Raw genomic sequence first — 20,296 nt, 5'->3', positions numbered from 1 at the left:
TAAGTTTACAAAAATACCTGAAATTATTTCCCCAATAAAACCAAGCCCTTGGAACCAAACAATCCACTAAAACATAGTGGCATTTAACATAGAAATGGACTGCAGGAACTCTGAAGAGCTTGCTATCCAAGCGGGTAAGACAGAGGGGGCGATTTCAGTGTATGTCTGCAAAGTTCCTTTACTGGTGGCCCAGCAGGTGTTTCTTCCATTAAAACCTAGGCTATTAGTGGAGCCCCTGACTTACATGCTAGGCTGATTTACATGATGGGTTTGTTCTGTTCCAGGCTTTGCCCCTAGGATTAATTCAGCTCTTCCCCAGTCAGTTGCCTTTGGACCTCCCCAAGGAATATGCAGTGATTCCAGCCTACACTGAATTACCCAGCCGACATCTCCAGTTCATTAGCTTATGGCAAGAGGGAAAATCCCTGGGTTCAGAAATGAGTAAGCTGTGTGCTGTGTTCGAATGTTCCAAGATGAAGCATTCTGCTGGTGTCCCATTTGTTTGAGTCCCCCAGGAAAGCTGTAGACCTCCATCTCCCCAAAATGAGATCCAGGTCTTAGGCTATCGTTGTGGCAGAGCCAAGCAGGGGGACTTCCTAAGTTAGGGGAATGCATCCTTAGGGGTAATGAGAAGGGTTTCTTGGCTGCACACTAAGAGTTAGTGTTTCACACAAGTGGCTCTGTCAAGCCCACATTGCCCTATGAGGAGGTCGCCATCCCAAGCATCTTACCAAGGAGGTGCAAAAGGACGAATTGTCTTAAGTCACAACTCCTGGGAGTGCTCAGTGGGGATTGTGCCTCTTCAAATCTCTGGTCCACTCACCAGGTCACACTGGCCCTGGCCACCGGAACAGGAGCAAGGTGATCCTGTGGTCCCAATGCCTAACATTCAAGCCTAGCCAGGGTGTACTGTGCTTTGCTCTGAGACAGAGAATGGGTACCAGTTTCAGCAGTCTGTGAGGCTTCGGCAACTCAATGACTGACTGCTACTTACCAGTCAGATGGCATGAGACACTTTGTCCCGCCTCCAGGCTGTTTCCCATCTGTAAACCAAGTACTAGAGAAGTTCCCCTGTCTCAACATGTGGGGATGTGTGGGACTGCAGCTCAGTAGAAAACTGTCTGGCGTGTGTGCAAGCCCCCTTGGTTCAACTCCTGCACCAAAACGGATAAAGAAAACACCTGTGTGTATTTGTTTGTTAGTGACAAGGGTCCCAGGCTGTCTCAGGTTTGCTGTGTAGCAAAGGATAACCTTGAACTTATTCTTCTGCTTCCATATTCTGGGATTACAGATACTACACCACCAGGCCTGGTTTATGCAGTGCTGAGGACCAATCCCAGGACTCCATGCAAGTTCTCTACCAACTGAGCTATTTCCCAGCCCCCGTGTGCATGAATTTTAATTCCTCACAATGCTAATTAGATAGACAGATTTCGTTTTGCTTACTGAAACCACTTTTCTTGGGCAGAAATCAAGCAGTGTAGTAAGAAAGGCTCAGCTTAGGGCCAGCGTCTGAATTCTAGCTGTGATCCTCAACAACCTTGTGCCCGTAGATACTTGGTTGAATGGAGCTGCAGGTTTCTCATCTGTAAAATGTAACAGCACTGGCCTTGCACAGTGTTAAGGTCTGGAAGCAGCATTCCAAGGTACCACACAGCAGTGGCACAAGGGAGGCCCTTAGTAAACTAGACCATTAGACCATTAAAAGCAGAGGGCTGACATCAGCCTGCTGGCCCATGGAATCACTCAAATAACCAACTATAATGTGGGATGGGGGTGGGGGAGATGATCTTACTCCAGCAGCTCTTGGTTCTGACTGCAGCCAGAATCTTCTGGAGGCTTTAATTTGTGTGGTTCAAGGCAACAGCCCCACTGGAACCAACTCTGTAAGGGACTCAGGGATCCCAACTGCAGTAAACTAAGAGCCTCTGTCATGCAGCCTGTCCCGAGCTTGCTCTCAGAACTCCATGTATTGCAAAGGCAGATCACATCTCATGTCACTGAGACCAAAATACCCCAAAGAAACGACCCAAAGAAGCAGTATTTGGGTTTCAGTTCAGTCACCCCGACTTGCACTCGGTTGCAGGAGCATGTGGCTGGAGGTGGCTGTTCACTTGACATCTGGCAGAAGCATGAAGGGGAATACAGGTGCTTAGCCCGCTTTCTCCTCTAAGTCTGTCCAGCTGCTGTGATTCTACAGTAACTCTACCCTTACACACAAACCATAAGGTTCCCAGTGCATATATCTGCCAAGCCCTGAAGGATCCCAGGACCAGCTTTGGAGCCCAGAGACCTTTTTATGAGGATTTACCTTCATTGGCAAGTTTTTGAATTTAGGGTCGACTAGATTTATGAGGCTCACCTCTGGAGGTGTCTCAGAGCCCATCTAGAGTGTCAACCAAGGTGGCAAGACTCACTGTTCCATGGACGAGGGATCTTCCTCATCTAGATGCTGGAGCAATGCTATGGAATCCAGTCATGACTCCGTTTCCCACAGAATCTAGTCAGCTCTCAACCAGTCGCTCTTGTAGCGACGGGAATTCAATTCTGAACCCACAACAAGGTCACTGTGGGGCTGGAGTGTGCTGCTCCTGAAGTCTGGGAGAAACTGTTTAAAGGATTTCCCAGTCCCTGCCCCTCCCCAGTGAGGCAGACGGGGAGAGCAGTCTACTGTGTGTACTACTGAAACTGGTGTTATCTTTGGTTCAAGTTAACACGCACACAAAGTTCACCCCAAAGGCTTGACTTTATTCAATCAGCAGAACATGATCTCAGTGCTGAAGTGACCCAGTACGGTCAAGTATCTGGAGGTAGCTTTGGGCCATCTGGCTTCTGGGGAAGCATAGAGGCATGAGCAACCAGACCCATGTGTCTTGTGGAGCTGCTCAGTGAGAGCCCTAGGACCTTATTGACTTAACTCCATCACCATGTTCAGATGGGAATCCCAGGCTCCAGTGGGCGTGTGGGGGTGTCAAATCACCAGTGAATTAGCAGCAACCAGGTTCTTGACTCTCTGCAGCTCGGCTCTGCAGCTCGGGGCTTCTCAGGGGAGAAGGGCAGTTAGCCCTGCTCTCTGGAATGAATGAAATGCAAGGCGTGTGCTCAGACTGTGGGTTGGGGTTGGGGAAGCATCTCCCCAGCTTTCAACCATTCTTGTCTTACACCCAGAAACTCAGCTGGAGGGAAAGTGACCTGGGTCTCTTTGTCACCTTTCAGTCCTCCTAACAGAAGTGTCTATTTGTAAAAGATATGGCATATGGTAGCACAACCAGCCCTGGGAGGGCCGAGTTAATGACTAACTATGAACCATCACAAGCAAGGAGTGGTTTTCCTAACATACTCTCACCATCCATGAGAAGCCATTTCTGGAGAAACCAGCCGGGAGGGAAGTGGAGGGAACTACAGTGTTACAGTGGACACCAAGTCTGGGGGCAGGTGTGGTTGGGCACTTAGACAACATGCACGCCAGTCAGCAGTTCCATGACTCCCTCTTTGGTGAGGAAGACCACCTCACCAGTGTTCTGGGACCAAACCTCAAAGTGCGCAGGGTCCTCCAGGGCCCTCTTGCTTGCAATGATCACAAAGGGGTAGCCGAGCTTGTTGGCATCTTTTAGTCTGTTTCCAATGGTCAGGTGGGTCCTGTCATCCAGCAGAACCTCCCCTCGGAGCTGAGGCAGAGCCTCTGTGACGTCATCATATAATCGCTCCACAATCTCTGTGGCTGCTGCCTCCTTGCTACCCTTCTTAGGGGGTATGATGCAGACTTGGTAAGGAGCCAGGAGGCTGGGCCAGCGGATGCAGTCTTCTGTAGAGAGAACTTCGATGGCAGCAGCCAGGATCCGAGTGACTCCCAGGCCGTAGCACCCCATTTCAGCCAGCAAAGATTCCCCGTGGGCATTGGTAAAGTGGGCATTGAAAATGGAAGAGTACTTGGTACCGAGGTAGAATGTGTGCCCCACCTCGATGCCTTTGGTTTCTGTCAGGGGACCCTGGCAGTCAGGGCAGATTTTTTGTGACAAGTCTACTATCTCTGTGTTGGCTGAGAAGTGGCAGCTGGGACAGACCACAAGCCGGTCCTCTCCAATGTCCACTGGCAGCTGGAATTCATGGGACATTGTGCCCCCAATGCTGCCCACATCTGCCCTGGCCTTCATCCATCGCAACCCCAGCCTGTCGAAAAGCCTACAATAAGCATCACACACCAGGCTATAGGTCTCCTGGGCAGCCTCAGAGGAGGAGTCAAAGGTGTACATGTCCTTCATATAGAACTCTCGGCCACGGAGGAGACCAAAACGGGGCCGAGGCTCATCCCGAAACTTCCTTGTAACTTGGTACAGCAGTAAGGGAAGCTGCTTGTAGGACAGTTTCTTCTGGGAGGCAACCAGGGCTGTAACTGCTTCCTCATGAGTTGGTCCCAAGCAGTACTCTTTGCCGTGCCTGTCTTTCAGTCTCAGCAGCTCCCTGCCCATCAGGTCCCAGCGGCCGGTGGCCCGCCACAGCTCAGCTGGGCTGAGGCTGGGCATGTTGATTTTCTGCCCACCGATGGCCTGCATCTCCTGGTCTATCACCCGCACAAGCTTCTCCATGGCACGAACTGTATAGGGCATGAGGTGGTAACAGCCAGGGCTCGCTGGAAGGATCAGGCCCACTTGCAGCATCAGCCGCTGACTCTTACAGGTCAGGTCACTAGCTCTGCCCTCCAGAGAAAGCACCTGGTCTTCCCGGAGGTTCTGAGGCTGGAACATGCGGGATACTACCAAGCGCTGCCCTCTCCCTGGTGCACAGTGGTAACACTTGCGGACGATGCACCTGGAGTGACGGAGGCTGCAGGTAGCCAAGGCAGACAGTGTTCTGCATCTTGTCAGCAAACCTTCCATGACACCCTGGTACATGGAGAAAAATGAGTCAGGTGGGTATGATGGTTATAGCTGGGTTCTCAGCCTGGGCTCCAAGATGTGGATCCTTCCATGTCTATTAGCTCAAGATATCACACTTAAAGAAATTCATCCGGGTATAGTGACATATGCCTTTAATCCCAGCACTCCAGCACCTGGGAGGCAGAAACAGGCAGATCCCTTTGAGTTTAAGGCCAGTCTGGTACATTGTGAGTTCCAGGACAGTAAGGGCTAGGTAGAGACCCTTTTTAAACAAACAAACAAACAAACAAACAAACAAACACAAAAAACTAATAGCAACAACAGAAATTCGTATTCTTCTGCCTACTGTGAGAGAGCATCCAGTTGTCCATGCACAAGCTCCAGATAAGGCAGCCTGGATCCTAAACCAACTTCCCACTGGCCGCTTCCTGCAGCCTGGCACATCTGGGTCTACCCGTGTGTGCTAAACTTTTATCATGACATGATATAACCATCAGATTAGCTTTGTACATTTCCTGCGAGAATTTTTTTAAAGACAGGGGAAATTCTTACAACAGTTTTGTTTTGCCACATGCTATGTGCTTGGTGATGTTTGATATTGTTACTATTTTAGGACATTGGGGAAAGACCCTGAAACTAATCAGTTGTAATCTCACAAGCAACAGCTGAGGGCAGTTTTTGTAAGCCCTTGTCTCGATCCCCACTAAGTCAATACTGCCAGGCACTGTGGCACACCCTGTAATCTCAGCACTTGGGAGCCAGAGGTAGGGGGATCAGCACAAGTTCAAGGCCAGCTAGGTTTGCACACCTGAGTTCCAGGACATCGGAGGAAATGAAAATCTGCCTCAACAAAACTCAGTGTTGTTTTTAACTGTCCTTCTCACCACACATTCCTGGTCAGTTTGCATCTTCACTGTCCAAACTGTCTGTAGAATTTCAGACCTATATATTCTCCCGTCTTGGGAGATCATAGTACACTGCTATTTGAAACTTGGTGAGTCAGAATCTCTTCAATGGTGCCCCTGCAGATTTGCGTATTATCCTGCAAAGTACCCTCTGGTCAAACCGGAAACCTGCCCGCATCTCCTCTGCTCCACAATTCTGTAACATTCTTTGGTCCTCTGGGCCTCTGCCTGCTCCACCCGACCAGCCTGCACCTCAGTCCAAGCTACTATCACCTTTGACTCGGCCTGTTAAAACTGCCATCCACTGGTCTCCTTGCAATGCTTTCACTTTCAACTTTTCAAAATATAGGCAGAGGTAGTGACAGTTTCCTGCTACCTTGGAAGTGTACCACAGATCCCACCGTGAGATGCCTTCCCTTTTCCCGTTTTCTCCCCATCCCAGGCACACAGTACATGAACACACGATCCAGTCAGAAAAGCTGCACACAAAGCGCTTACACTGCCCGGTGCCATAAAGGTTTGTGTATTATGATGCCCAATTCATAGGTTCTGGGCGATAAGTCAATTTGTATAAGGCGACAGCAAAAGGCGCAGGGCCATTTTGGAATGCAGGAATTTGCCTCCAAATACTACCAACGTCAGCGCAACCTAAAACAGCAATGAAACTTCAAACCCCGCTCTAAACTGTCTTGGCCTTTACGAGGGGTTAGCATACTGCGGTCACTTCATTCCTCTTTAAAACCCTAAAGCGGGTGAGCCACCATTCCAAAATGGGTCCTTCTAGGAACTCTGTGACTCTTAGGGCCACGCGAGGATGAGTAGGGCGGAAGTGTTGCCCTCAAACAGCGGGGGTGAGTTAAGGTGAGCAGCGACCAAGCACACGACTATCCAATAGCCTGTGGTTATGACTGACAGGATGCACACGGGAGAGCGGACACCAACCAGATCATGGATGCATGTGTCCAGAAACTGTGCCTAGATTCACCGGGCCCTCCCTAGTCACCCTTCAAGTCCAGCGGCTACCCACGCTCACCAGCAGCACTCTATACCAGCGCCGGCCTCTTCAGTCACGCGAAGCCAATGCGCCTGCGCCGGTTTGGCCCGAGCCCCGCCCCCTGTATTTCTCACCAATCGGAAAGCCACACTCACGGAAGGGGGCGGGATGCTCTGGACCCACCCTCTGGAGGGAGGCGTGAGAGGTTTTCCGGAAAGTAAACCAAAGAGCCAGGCTCTCCCGCCAAGATCAAAGATTGGCCTGTTAGACCACGGTTCCGGAAGTGCTCGCTAGGAATTAGCAGGGTGCAACTCTATGATCAAGTCCTACTTTTAAGGATTTGAGTCTTTTTTTTTTTTTTTAAAACTGCCCATGGTTAGGCCCTGTCTTATTCTTAAAGGAGAACAGGTTCATTGACAACACAAGGAAGCTATGTTTCAAATCTAGGCTATGATTAAACAAGCTACAATTTAAATGAGTTTAGGATTGTAAAACAGTTGCAAAAAGTCACCTCTATTACAATACCCAAGGATACCTTTTTTTAAAAAATGTATGAAGCAGAGATGGGGTTCAATAAAGACATTTTTATATATGCTTAGGCACTGGACTTAAAAGAGGGGAGCTCAGAAACTGGAGAGCACCGATGTGGGTTTCTCAAGACTCCCTGAGCTTGAAGATGAGAATTGAAACATCTGTTACTGTGCTGGTTAAGAGTCACTGCTGCGCTTCGGAGAATCAGTGTTCGGTTCTTGGCACTCACTTCAGACAGCTCACAATCATTCTAACTCCAGCTCCAGGGAAATACAAAACCTGCTGAGCACTGAGGATACCCACTCCCACTCCCACACATACTCACCTAAATGAAAATGAGTCTTTTCTCCATTCTCAAGATGTCCATGTTTTACATAAGTGTGTTGTGTGGTGTGAGTATGTGCTTGTTTGCATGTGTGTAGGAACATATATGTATGTGTGCACTAGTGTGTGGAGGCCCAGGGCTGACAGAGGTGTCTTCCATCTCTCTCCACCTTATATATTGAGGCTCTGAACCCCATTCATGTTTTCATAGCACCCACTGCCCTCACAAAATATTTTCTGAATAATTACAACCTATAAGCTACTGTTGCGGCTGTGGGTGAAGGACCATAGTTCTTACTGAAGTGTAAGAGTTATTAAGAAGCTTGGCCTGGGGATTTAGCTCAGTGGTAGAGAGCTTGCTTAGCAAGCGCAAGGCCCTGGGTTCAGTCACTAGCTCCGGAAAAAAAAAAAAGACAAAAAAAAAAAAGGGGGGGGGGGACAAGAATACCCTTGGGAGGGAATAGGGAGGCAAAGTTTAGAACAGAGGCAGAAGGATCACCCATTCAGAGCCTGCTCCACATGTGGTCCATACATATACAGCCACCAAACTAGATAAGATGGATGAAGCAAAGAAGTGTAGGCCAACAGGAACCGGATATAGATCTCTCCTGAGAGACACAGCCAGAATACAGCAAATACATAGGCGAATGCCAGCAGCAAACCACTGAACTGAGAACGGGATCCCCATTGAAGGAATCAGAGAAAGGACTGAAAGAGCTTGAAGGGGCTTGAGACCCCATTTGAACAACAATGACAACCAACCAGAGCTTCCAGGGACTAAGCCACTACCCAAAGACTATACATGGACTGACCCTGGGCTCCAACCTCATAAGTAGCAATGAATAGCCTAGTAAGGGCACCAGTGGAAGGGGAAGCCCTTGGTCCTGCCAAGACTGAACCCCCAGTGAACGTGACTGTTGGGGGGAGGGCGGTAATGGGGGGAGGATGGGGAGGGGAACACCCATAGAGAAGGGGAGGGAGAGGGGTTAGGGGGATGTTGGCCCAGAAACTGGGAAAGGGAATAACAATCGAAATGTAAATAAGAAATACCCAAGTTAATAAATATTTAAAAAAAAAAAGCTTGGCCTGGTAGAAAGTAGGTAGGTTATCGGGTTCCTGTGAAGGACCCTAGGGGTTTTTGCCAGCCTTACACCCACGTCTCAGGTCAAGATTAGGTCAAGTACGAGCTTCCCACCTCAGGTCAAGGCTAGGCCAAGTTCCATTCTCCACCCACAGTTCTTGGGAGGAACAGGGACATTCTTGAAAAACCACAGAATGTACTCACTGATAGTCACCTGACCCTCTGGTCCCAGATAGAGTTTGAATGTATGTCATATGCTTGCTAGCCAATAGATTCAAAGGTCAATATGCTTAGCCAATATGTTTAAACTGTAACCTTACCTTAACCTGCACCCCTAAAAAATATAAAAACTGCTTGTCATAGCCATTCGGGGTCGCCTTCTAGTCACTTGCCACAAGAGGCTAATTGAAGTTTGACCCCGATGCAACAGAAAATAAACCTCTTGTGTTTGCATCTAACTCTGTTCTTGAGTCTCACTTGTGGGGTCTCCCGGTAGTTAAGACTCACTTCAAGCCTTACATGGGGAAGAAGAGAATACAGTGAAACTTTAGCAGAGCAAGTATCTTACCCAGCTTTCTGTGGCTGTGATAAAGACCTCAACCAAAAACAACTTGGGGAGGAAAGGGTTTGTTTTAGCTTATGGGTTACAGTCCAACATTGGGGTCAGGGTGGGAGGTGAGGAGTCAAGGCAGGAACTCCAGACAGGAACCTGGAGACAGGAATTGAAGCAAACACTATGGAGGAATACCACTTACTGGCTTTTTCCTCATGGCTTGCTCAGCCACTCTTGTACAACCCTGGAACACAGGTGCAGCGGTGGCACCACCCACAATGCACTGGACCCTCCCATGTCAATCATTAATCAATTGACGTTCCTCTTCCCAGATGACTCTAGCTGCGTCAAGTCGACCAAAAAGAAAAAAAAAAAAGAAAGAAAGAAAGAAAAAAAAAGCAGGCAGCCAGGAAAACAAGATTTTGATAAAATTAATTAAAAAAACAAAATTCACACAAAAGCCCATAGAAAGAAATAACCAGTTGCCAGTCAAAGCGTATTAAATGTTCTGAAGACAAGTTAACTTAAAAATAAATGGGGAGGGGGAACTGGATGGCTCATAGGGTGTCCATGGAAAGCCACCAAGAAGGTGGCATTTTAGCAAAGACCTGAAGAAAGGAGGAGGCAGAACTTGTAGCTATCTGGGGGAGAATGTTGCAGGCTTGAAGCAGAATACAGAGGGCCCTGAGCAGAAGCTTCACTCCAGTTAGTCTATTCAACGCTGACTACACTTTATAAACTGCCTCAAGTGTGGGCACCCATGGCAAGGCCAGATGACTCAGATAATGACGCAGACAGCCCTCAGCTCCCCAGGAACTGCGTGGACAGCCTGTGATAAGCAGCAACACTGGGCTCAGCAAAGCCCTGTAGGAATCCAGGGAAGGGGGTGCTTTACTGAGGAAATTGTCTTTACCTGAGAGAAGAATGGTTGGCCAGGCAGAGGGACCAGACACTCAGAGGCCTGAGGCAGAGTGTGATGAGGTATTACATGGGTGACAGGCAGCTCTATGTGAGGGATTTTCCTTGGGGACTGGGGTCCTGCAGGGTTTTTTTTTTTGTTTTTTGGGTTTGTTTTTTTTTTTTTTTTTTGAGCTGAGGACCGAACTCAGGACCTTGCGCTTGCTAGGCAAGTGCTCTACCACTGAGCTAAATCCCCAAACCCAATCCCACAGGTTTTATTGGGGCAATATTCTTCCTGCTGGGAGAGAAATCATGTTCAGAACTTCTTGGGATCCATGTAGCCTTTTCTTCTCCCTCTGCCCTCACACATGGCTATGTCCCCTCCAATCTGGAAAACCTAGGTAGTGTTCTTTGTACCCTGAGGTATTAATTACTTCTCAATTAGCAGTTCCCAGGCTGAAGAGCCCAGGGGTCTGGAGAGGCCTAATGACCTGTAGCATTTGTGCCATCCCACACCTTCACGGCACTTACCAATGGTAACTAATTAAAGTTCATGGGTCCCTTGGGAGGCAGGCAGAGCAGTGCTAGAGCAAGCTGTGAGAGCACTAAGCATCACAGCTTGGAATGGGGACCTGGCCAGACAGCCACAGTCAGAAGAGATTTTTTCCCTGTGAGGAGTCCAGGGTGGCAGAGACCCAGTGTCTGATCTGCCATGCTAGCAAGCTTCCTGGGAGATGTTTCAATCAATAAATAGTAACTTACTGAATGCCTGGATTTATAGCGCACATTGCTAGGTTAGCCCCACAAGTTAGAAAAGTTCACTTTTTTTTGTTTTGTTTTGGTTTGTTTGTTTGTTTGTTTTTTGCTAGTTATCAAAAAGAAAGCAAATGAAAGAAACGAGCAGCTTGCCTTGTCCCACCCTCCTGGGCGCCTCCATGCCTCAGTGGCTTTCCCTGGACACGCTTGGATCCTCTTGAGGACCACAGGTCTGGTTGGTTTGTGGCTTAACCTATCAACCAATAGAGGAAGGGACAGCTTGTCTACCCCTTGGATGGCAAGTCTGACACAAGAGACATCCCTGCATCCAGAGCCCAGGACCTCGAACCAAGAGGGACTCTAAGATGGGCAGAATGAAAGATGAAGTTCATGATCGACTCCCCTTCTGAGGAGATTGCCTTTCAAAGAAGAGAGCACAGTACTTTGCAATGTCCTCGGATGTGACGTTCAAGCATCAGAGAAAACTTTAAACTGAAAGCGTGGTGTGAGTAGTGACCAGAAATGTATTCAGATCATTCTGTGTGATCATCTGTGGAATTAGGTAATGACTTGTAAGTAATTAGTGTGATCGTGTGTGGAGAGTCTTCAAAGGGCAGCAGCACCCAGTGTTTAACGGAATCTTACTTACAGTTAATGCTCCAGTATGGCTCTCCCTGTTGTTTTCCTAGCTGACAGCCACACTCCACACACACACACACAGGATTCACTCCTTCACCTCCTCAGGCCTTTACTTAACGGTCCCCTTTTCAGCCAGGGCATCTTCTTCCCCATGTGGTCCACACCCACCTGAAAGACCCCCTCCCAGAAAGGGAATTGTACAAGCCCAAGGCCCTCAACTATAGAAGTAAAAAATAAGTTTTTAGATATGTGGGACAAGCTGACCCATCATTTAGACGAAACAGACCAGAAAAGAAAACAAAATGCAGAAACTAGACTAAAATATGGACATTGCTCCATGGGCCACCTGGCGGAGAAAAAAGAAAAAGTCCCTGACCCCCCGGAAGCCCTGACCACCATGTACTTTTTGCTAACTCACTGTTATGATTATAGCCAAAATAGGTAACATACACGTATGCCTCATTTACTCCACCAATCACATCCCTGTAACCATGCATCTGCTTCTATAAGCCTGCTTCTGCTCCCCAAAATACTATAAAAAGCCCACCCTGGCTCTGCTAGGCGCGCCAGTCTTCCGAATTGACTGGGACGCCCACAGATACCTGTGTATCCTGATCAATAAAAATCCTCTTGCAGATTACAGCCTGTGGACTCGGTCTGGTCATTGGGCTTGAGGATCTCCCTCCTGAGAGAAGATTCTCTCTGAGAGTCTTACATATGGGGGCTCGTCCGGGATCGGAGATCCTCTGCCTAGAGACCACCGACCACCCACCGGGAGGTAAGCTGGCCAGTGTTAGTCTTGTCCTGTCTTGTCTTGCTTTGTGACTTGTTCTGTAAATGCTTAGTTACTTGGCTTGGGTCTAGACCATTTGTATTTGGGCGGGCCAGAGAAGGAGCTGACGAGCTCGGACTTCTCCCCCGCAGCCCTGGAAGACGTACCAAGGGTGTTTAGAGCCCGGTTTTTCGGGGCTCAGCCTGTATCGGAAGGATACGTGGTTTTGGGTTAGAGGAGAGAGGAGAGAGCCGGATCCACTGAAGGATCCGGACCCTTGTCGCCTCTGTCTGAATTTTTGGTTTCAGTTTGACACCGAAGCCGCGCGGTGCATCTGTCTGTCTGACTGTTGGAATTGTTTGTCTTCTTTGTGTCCTAATTTTCTTTGAACACCTGTGGAAATTGGTTATAGGATGCTTTGTCTTGGTCTTGTTTGTCTGGGTTGTTTTCTGTGGTATTGTTGAGTGTCTTTTTGACTTTTGTTTCATTTTTGAACTTTGGATAGACGACTGTGTTTAAAATCTTGGAATGACACTGTGTTTGAAATCATAAAACTGTTTGCTTTGTTTGTCAAGGAGTTTTACTTGGTCCTCTTGGTGCTTAACTTGAAAATAATTTGCTTGAGAAAAATTGTTTTATCTTTCTCTCTTAGCCTCCTCCCCAAGGAAAGATGCCCCTCCCTTTGCTCCCCTTGTCCAGTCTAGCTGCTGTTAACAGTTGTGTATGAAAAACTCCAGGTTAGTGAGTGACCCTGTCTGAAGCAGGTATTAACAAGAGCCTGAAAGCTTTACCTTAGATCCTGAAGAAAAATTCTCCCTGTTGCTTAAACATTCACAGCTTCTAAGGAAGGGACAGCACAGAGTAGGAAAATGTAGGGGCTGAGGGTGACAAGCATGCAGGCCTGCTAGCAAGCTGCAGGCTGCACGTGGGCAGCGGTGCAGCTCTGGCCAAGTCAGCGTAAGAGGAGTTTCAAGGTGATGAGGCCGGCCGGGGTTGATGCTTTGACAACAAGAAGATAGCGTAGAATTAGTGGTTGTTTTATGAGACTTTTGGCCCTGAAAAAAAATAATAATTCCAGTTGCTGCCTTCAGTGACCAGACCTTCAACACTTGCTCACAGAAGGAGAGTGTTCATTAAGAGAAGTTCTTTAAGGGAGCCTGCCATATCTGCTGGCCCTATTCCAAGAGAGGAGTTGATCTCCAACATTAAATAACCTTCCCTGTTAGTCATCATTGACATGGAGAGTGCCTTTGATCCTATCCCCACAGCAGCCAGTTCCTACCCCTGTGGTCAAAATGCCCCAGGTTTGGGGACAGAGAAGCCCCTAAAATAGTTTCGAAAAGAATCTACAACAAACTGTGAAGAACTTTGTTTTGCCAGTCAAAATTTAGAATTCAGGCTTTGGCTGTGGCCAAGGTCAGGATTAATGTTTTCTTTTCCATGGGCCTTTAGCCCATTGAGACAGTTTGGTAAAGGGCTGCTACTGAGGTCCTAAAAGTCCCAGGTGAACTGGTTACAATTCTTTTGTCAGCCACTTGGTATCTAGCACCCAGGTCTTAACCATCTCTCCATCCTTTTTTTTTTTTTTTTTTTTTTTTTTTTGTTCTTTTTTTCGGAGCTGGGGACCGAACCCAGGGACTTGTGCTTCCTAGGCAAGGGCTCTACCACTGAGCTAAATCCCCAACCCCCCATCTCTCCATCCTTTTGTTATTAGTTCTTAAGTCCAGAGAGATGGTCGGTAACAGATCAGCTCCCTCTGCTTGCCGTTCTGTTTCACAGACACAAAGCTTGTGCTTATTTTTACAACAGCCTTTTTGTCCCAAAAAGTCCTCCTGGTTTAGCTGTGTGACTAAATGCTATTTGTCCTCTTCAGTGGACCTCTATTCTCAAGATTCTCTTGTTTTCTCACCATCCCATTTGAGATGCTTGTTAGTAACTGTTACAGGTCTTCTTTACCACTGAGGAAAGACGGAATCCTACTGGAGGCCAGAAAGAATGTTCCAGACATAGATGGAAGACCCTCACTCTTGACTGTTGACTTGAATACCCCTAAAGGTAGGGAGTGCTCCGGGTCTGCCACCAGGCTCCAAGGGTGGGTCTCTGAGGGGCTGAAAAATGCCCCACCAATCTGGCTAAGATAAGGAAAAGATATAAAGAGAAAAAGTTACAGAAATTTAAAGGGTTAAGCTAAGTTGCTGAGAGTTAGTATAAGTTACAGAAAAAGTAAAGTTGAAGTGTAGTTACATAAGTGGACAGCATCTAATAGCTGTAGAGGAAGATGCAGAAGATATGAGAGAGAGACTGAGGAAGAGAAAGAGGAAAGAAGGTAAAAAGAGCAGGAAGCTAAGAAAGAAAAGAGACAAAAGGAAAAAGAAGCTAGAGAGCTAAAGAGAGATAAAAGACAGGAGAGAAATATATACTGGCCACAGTAGTTAGGGAACCTAGGAAGACAGTACCTGGCAACAGAAGAGAATTCCTAGCTAAAGATCAGTGTGCTTATCACAAGGAAAAAGGACAATGGGTCAGGGACTGCCCCAAGAAGAACAAGAGGGGCCTCTTCAGCAACCCGGAAGGCAAGCCTCTTGGTCCTAGAGTGCTGGCTATGCGCTAAGATAGAAGGGAAGCCCGCCCAGCTGTTTTGTGAATATGGGGGCCCAACACTCTGTGCTCCTACGCCCAAATGGGCTAGTGTCCAGCAAAAGACCTTGAGTACAGGGGACTACCGACAACAAATGATACTCATGGACTACCCGAAGAACAGTGGACCTTGGCGTGGGCCGGGTATCCCACTTGTTCCTTGTGATTCCAGACTGCCCCTACGAGTCTAAACCCTGCAACCCTGCTCCCGGACCCCGACCTAGACACCCCCCTTCATGACTGTCAGCAGGAGCTCACTAAAGGGTGGCATAAAGATCGGACTGATCAGCCAGCAGAGGGGGTAGATGCCATCTGGTTCATAGATGGGAGCAGCTTCTTACAGAAGGAAAAAGATGGGCTGGGGCAGCAGTGGTAGATGGAAACAGAGTCATATGGGCTCAGGCCCTACCAGAAGGCACTTCTACTCAGAGAGTAGAGCTCGCTCCCCTCACCAAAGCCCTTAAACTGAGAAAGAGACTTAACATCTCTGTGGACAGCAGCAGAGGGGCCTGCTGACATCTGAGGGCAAGAAAAAAAGAGATTCTGGCTCTGTTAAGGGCCCTACATGACCCAGCCAGGCCGAGGAAGAGACTCTGGTACACCTCAACGAGAAAGAAGATCCTGCTACAATTTTTACAGGCAGAGGCCATGGTAAAACAAATGCATCAATAGACTCACTTAGGGGTAAGCAAACTCATCCAGACATTTTCAAAAACTAAATATTATGTCACAGGTCTCAAGTATCTCGTGGAACAGATAGTACACTGATGTATACCATGCCAAAAGGTAACTGTTTTCAGGAAAGTTGACTGTGGTAAGAGGCTCCGTGGGGAACGGCCTGGATACTACTGAGAAGTGGACTTCACAGAGATAAAACCAGGAAAATATGGTTATAAATGTCTCCTAGTGTTTATAGATATCTTTTCAAGAATAGATAGAAGCTTTCCCCACCAAACAAGAGACGGCCTCTACAATCATCAAGAAGATACTGGAAGAAATCTTCCCCCGATTTAGAATGCCCAAGGTAATCTGGTCAGACAACAGCCCTACTTTCGTTGCCAAGGTAAGCCAGGGTGTGGCCAGGTATTTAGAGGTTGATTAAAAATTACGTTGTATTTACAGACCTCAAAGTTCAGGACAGATAGAGTAAATAAATGAAATTTTAAAAGAGACCCTGACCAAATTGACCATAGAGACTGGCGTAGACTGGGAGACACTCCTTCCCTCTTGCTCTCTTCAGAGCAAGAAATACCCCTTCCAGATTCAGCTTTACCCCCTTTGAGATCTTATATGGGGCCTCAGCTCCCCTGACTGTATTAGATGATGTTACTGAACCAACATGTCATAGTAATAATGATTTATATGCCAGGCTAAAAGACCTACAGGTGATACAGAAAGAAATTTGCTCACAGCTGACAGCAGCCTATGCCCCGGAGACCCCTGAGACATGTCATCAGTTCCAGGTTAGAGACTACAGCTACACTGAGCCCAGACACTCGAGCCTCGCTGGAAAGGACCGTACCTGGTGCTGCTGACCACCCTGACAGCCGTCAATTCTCAGCCCTCACCAGCAGCGTACTAGCTGTTGGGGCTGAGAGCTGGGACCTAGAGGGACACTCAGATCTTCAAAAAGCTCCCTAGACTTAAGTGACTGAGAGGTTGCTAACAAGAATTTCATGTTTGCCTGTTTGCCCTGGGTTCCCTCGGAATAGGTATAAGGATAGGCTTGATTTTTATTACAAATGATGTAACATTACATATGTTAGTACTCCTAACACTTCTTGGGACTGTGCCTCAGGGATCACAACCTATATAAGTTTAGAAGTTCTAAAAGACCTTGATGTATAGGTTCAGATAGTGTCCAGATTAGAATCCTGATGCTAAAGACTTAATAAGACACAAAAGAGAGTTGAGAATTATTTAAGGCTATCCAGGTGCTACAAGGGCAGCACAAGGACATCTGCTGTTGCCTTACAATGCAAGGCTTATAGAGAATTCAGAACTGCCATTGACTCAGATATAAAAAGAGTAAAAGAGACTTTTTAGCTGACCTCCAAGAATACCTAACCTCCCTCTCAGAGGTAGTCCTTCAAAATAGAAAAAGATTAGACCTGATATTCCTTAAAGAAAGAGTCTGTGTGCTACACTAAAAGAAAAATGTTGTTTCTATAAAGATCAGACAAGAATAATAAGAGATACAGACTTTCAGTCATTCAAACTTTTGTGCTGAGACAACAGTATCAGATGGTGAAAAAAAAAAAAAACAGAGGTACCTAAAACAAGTTGAGTGGAAGATTCCACTCAAAGACAAAAAAAGAAAATGGGGGAATGAAAGACCCCCTCCCAGAAAGGGAATTGTACAAGCCCAAGGCCCTCAACTATAGAAGTAAAAAATAAGTTTTTAGATATGTGGGACAAGCTGACCCATCATTTAGACGAAACAGACCAGAAAAGAAAACAAAATGCAGAAACTAGACTAAAATATGGACATTGCTCCATGGGCCACCTGGCGGAGAAAAAAGAAAAAGTCCCTGACCCCCCGGAAGCCCTGACCACCATGTACTTTTTGCTAACTCACTGTTATGATTATAGCCAAAATAGGTAACATACACGTATGCCTCATTTACTCCACCAATCACATCCCTGTAACCATGCATCTGCTTCTATAAGCCTGCTTCTGTTCCCCAAAATACTATAAAAAGCCCACCATGGCTCTGCTAGGCGCGCCAGTCTTCCGAATTGACTGGGACGCCCACAGATACCTGTGTATCCTGATCAATAAAAATCCTCTTACAGATTACAGCCTGTGGACTCGGTCTGGTCATTGGGCTTGAGGATCTCCCTCCTGAGAGAAGATTCTCTCTGAGAGTCTTACACCACCCACAGCATCAGCTGTCTTCCTCAGTTTTCTCTCTAGGACTTGTCATTGTTTAACCCAGTAGAGACTTTTGCAATTTGGTGGTTCATTTTCCCCCATCCTTCCCTTACCTTCCTCACCAGAGAATACAAGATACAGTAATGCCTGTCCCAGGAGGCACCAAACATTCTCCTTCAATAGCTGAACAGTACACTAAGTACTTAAGGCTCCGCAGGCCAGAGGGCCGTTTTCATAACTATTCAATTAGATCTAAGAGAGGTAGTCATAGGAGAATGTAAACAAATAAGCATGGCTGTGTTTCAATAAAACTTTATTTAAAAAAAAAACTGGTGGCAAGCCAGATTCAGCCTGTAGGCTATAGCTTACCCATCCACTGGGCTGGATCATTGAGTGGCACATTATAAATGCCCGACAAACCTTTGCTGAATGAATTAAACAGTGAATAAAAGAATGCATGGACAGGAGGCAAGTTCTGCAGTGCCTCACACACAGCTGGTATTCAATAAATACTCCAATACCCCTTCCTTCCTGCCTGGCACTTGGGAAATTCAACAAGATAGGTTATGATAGAGAGAGAGGTGCTAAGAAAGTGCTGTGTGAGGATTGGGATGGTGGGGTCCTTCTGAGAAGAAAGGATTTGCAGGGGCATCTGCAGGAGGGTTCTCCGGAGAAACAGAAAATCATAGGCTGTGTGTGTGTGTGTGTGTGTGTGTGTGTGTGTGTGTGTGTGTGTGCATGTGCATGTGCGTGGGGGGGTGCATGTGAGTGCACATGTGTGCATGCCTATGTGAGACATGAGTGCAGTTGGCTCAGAAGATTACAGAAGTCTGTATGCTCAAGACCCATAGACTAGGCCAGCAAGAGTAGCTGGTGTTGCAGTGTTGCAGTTGGAGTCCAAAGGCCTTGCTGAAGGGAAGTCTGTCTTTGTTCTACTTCAGCTGAATAAGGCTACACACATTGGAAGGCCGTCCACTTTACTCAGAGCCAACAGGTGTTAATACTATTCTCCCCTAAATATAGGCTCAGGGAAACATCCAGAATAGTGTCTGACAAAATATTGGGGCTCTCTGGCTAATGTTGCAGTCATCATTCCTGAAGCAAACAAGATTGGTGAAGTGGGGTGAACCCAGACATCCGTACCTCACAAAATGCTTGCGACTGGGTTAATTTCTAATTGTACTTTTTTTTTTTCTTTTTTCTTTTTTTCAGAGCTGGGGACCAAACCCAGGGCCTTGCGCTTGCTAGGCAAGTGCTCTACCGCTGAGCTAAATCCCCAACCCTTCTAATTGTACTTTTAAAAATAATGTATTTATTCTTTTATGTTATTGTTGTCTTCAGACACACCAGAAGAGGGCATCGGACCCCATTACAGATGGTTGTGAGCCACCTTGTGGTTGCTGGGAATTGAACTCAGGACCTTTGGAGGAGCAGTCAGTGCTCTTAACCGCTGAGCCATCTCTCCGGCCCCTAATTGTGCTTTTAAAGATTTGTTTTTTTTTTTTTTTTGAGGTTTATTTTTGATAGTGTGCCTATGTGTCTGTATGTTATTATGTGGAGGTGGGTACAGGGCAGAGGCATCAGATTCCCCCATGGAGCTGGAGTTACAGGCGGTTCAGAGTTGCCCAATACGGGCGCTGGGAACCAAACTCAGGCCCTCTGCAAGAGCAGTACGCGCTTTTACCTGCGAAGCCATTTCTCTGTTTCTGGGATTATTTATTTACGCATGTGTATACACACATGTGTATTTAGTGCATGCATGTGTGAGTCTCCAAGGAGGTTAGAGGAGGACATTGGATCACCTGCTGGAGCTGGAGTTATTCTGAGCCACCCCAGGGGTGCTGGGAACCAGACTCAGTCCTCTGAAAGATCAGTTAGTCTTAGCTGCTGAGTCATCTGGGCAAGTTCTGAAAAGCAGAGCTGTGCCTTACATTCCCGGGGCTGGAAGTCCACTCTCAAAGTACTGGAATTTGATTCTGGGGAAGCAGATTCGCTATTTTTCTCATCACTGTGACCAAATGCCTGAGAGATACAGTTTAAACAAGATATTAGGACGTCCTGCAAGCCAGCTCAAGTATCTATCCCCTAGGTGCCCTGCAAATATCTCCCTCTATCGCCCACCCATACACGTATTATTTTGGGCCGTCAGGGTAGGTGAAGGCAGAGTTGGGTAGTCAGTCTGTGTGCGCCATGCAATGCCATGGGCTCGGGCTTCCCCTGGCAGATAGGTAGCAGATAGCACAGGGCAATGTCACAGACTCACCCCTCACGACCTACTTCCACCATCCAGGTCCCACATCTCACCTACGAGTCCCTTCAAAACAGCACCACAGACTGAGGACTCTGTGTTAAAATAAAACGAGTCTGGTCTTGGGTCAGGGTCCAGTGGTATCCAGATTGATCTTTGCACACTGTGTAGGCCATGAATGCTCTCCAAATCACCAGGCTTTCT

The 20,296-nt window shown here is 47.2% G+C and overlaps 1 protein-coding gene and 1 long non-coding RNA gene across 5 annotated transcripts; one reads left to right on the top strand and one right to left on the bottom strand.

Annotated features, from left to right (window-relative positions):
* Positions 1–1,804: 1,804 nt before the first annotated feature.
* Pars2 (prolyl-tRNA synthetase 2, mitochondrial) lies at positions 1,805–6,866 on the bottom strand. 4 transcript variants are annotated; one of them, NM_001014064.2, is given in 2 exon segments: positions 1,805–5,050; positions 6,816–6,861. In NM_001014064.2, a coding segment is annotated over 1 exon segment (1,443 nt). In that variant the 5' UTR covers positions 4,893–5,050; positions 6,816–6,861; the 3' UTR covers positions 1,805–3,449.
* Positions 6,867–13,950: 7,084 nt separating this feature from the next.
* LOC148005962 (uncharacterized) lies at positions 13,951–16,585 on the top strand. Its single transcript, XR_015621031.1, has 2 exons — positions 13,951–14,387; positions 16,339–16,585. It is a non-coding gene; the product is annotated as an uncharacterized LOC148005962 (long non-coding RNA).
* The last annotated feature ends 3,711 nt before the right edge of the window (positions 16,586–20,296 follow it).

The sequence above is a fragment of the Rattus norvegicus genome, chromosome 5, assembly GCF_021556685.1.
Source record: "Rattus norvegicus strain SHRSP/BbbUtx chromosome 5, alternate assembly SHRSP_T2T, whole genome shotgun sequence".
Classification (NCBI taxonomy): domain Eukaryota; kingdom Metazoa; phylum Chordata; class Mammalia; order Rodentia; family Muridae; genus Rattus; species Rattus norvegicus.
The sequence above is the reverse complement of the archived record's forward strand: the minus strand, read 5'-3'. Positions and strand labels throughout refer to the sequence as shown.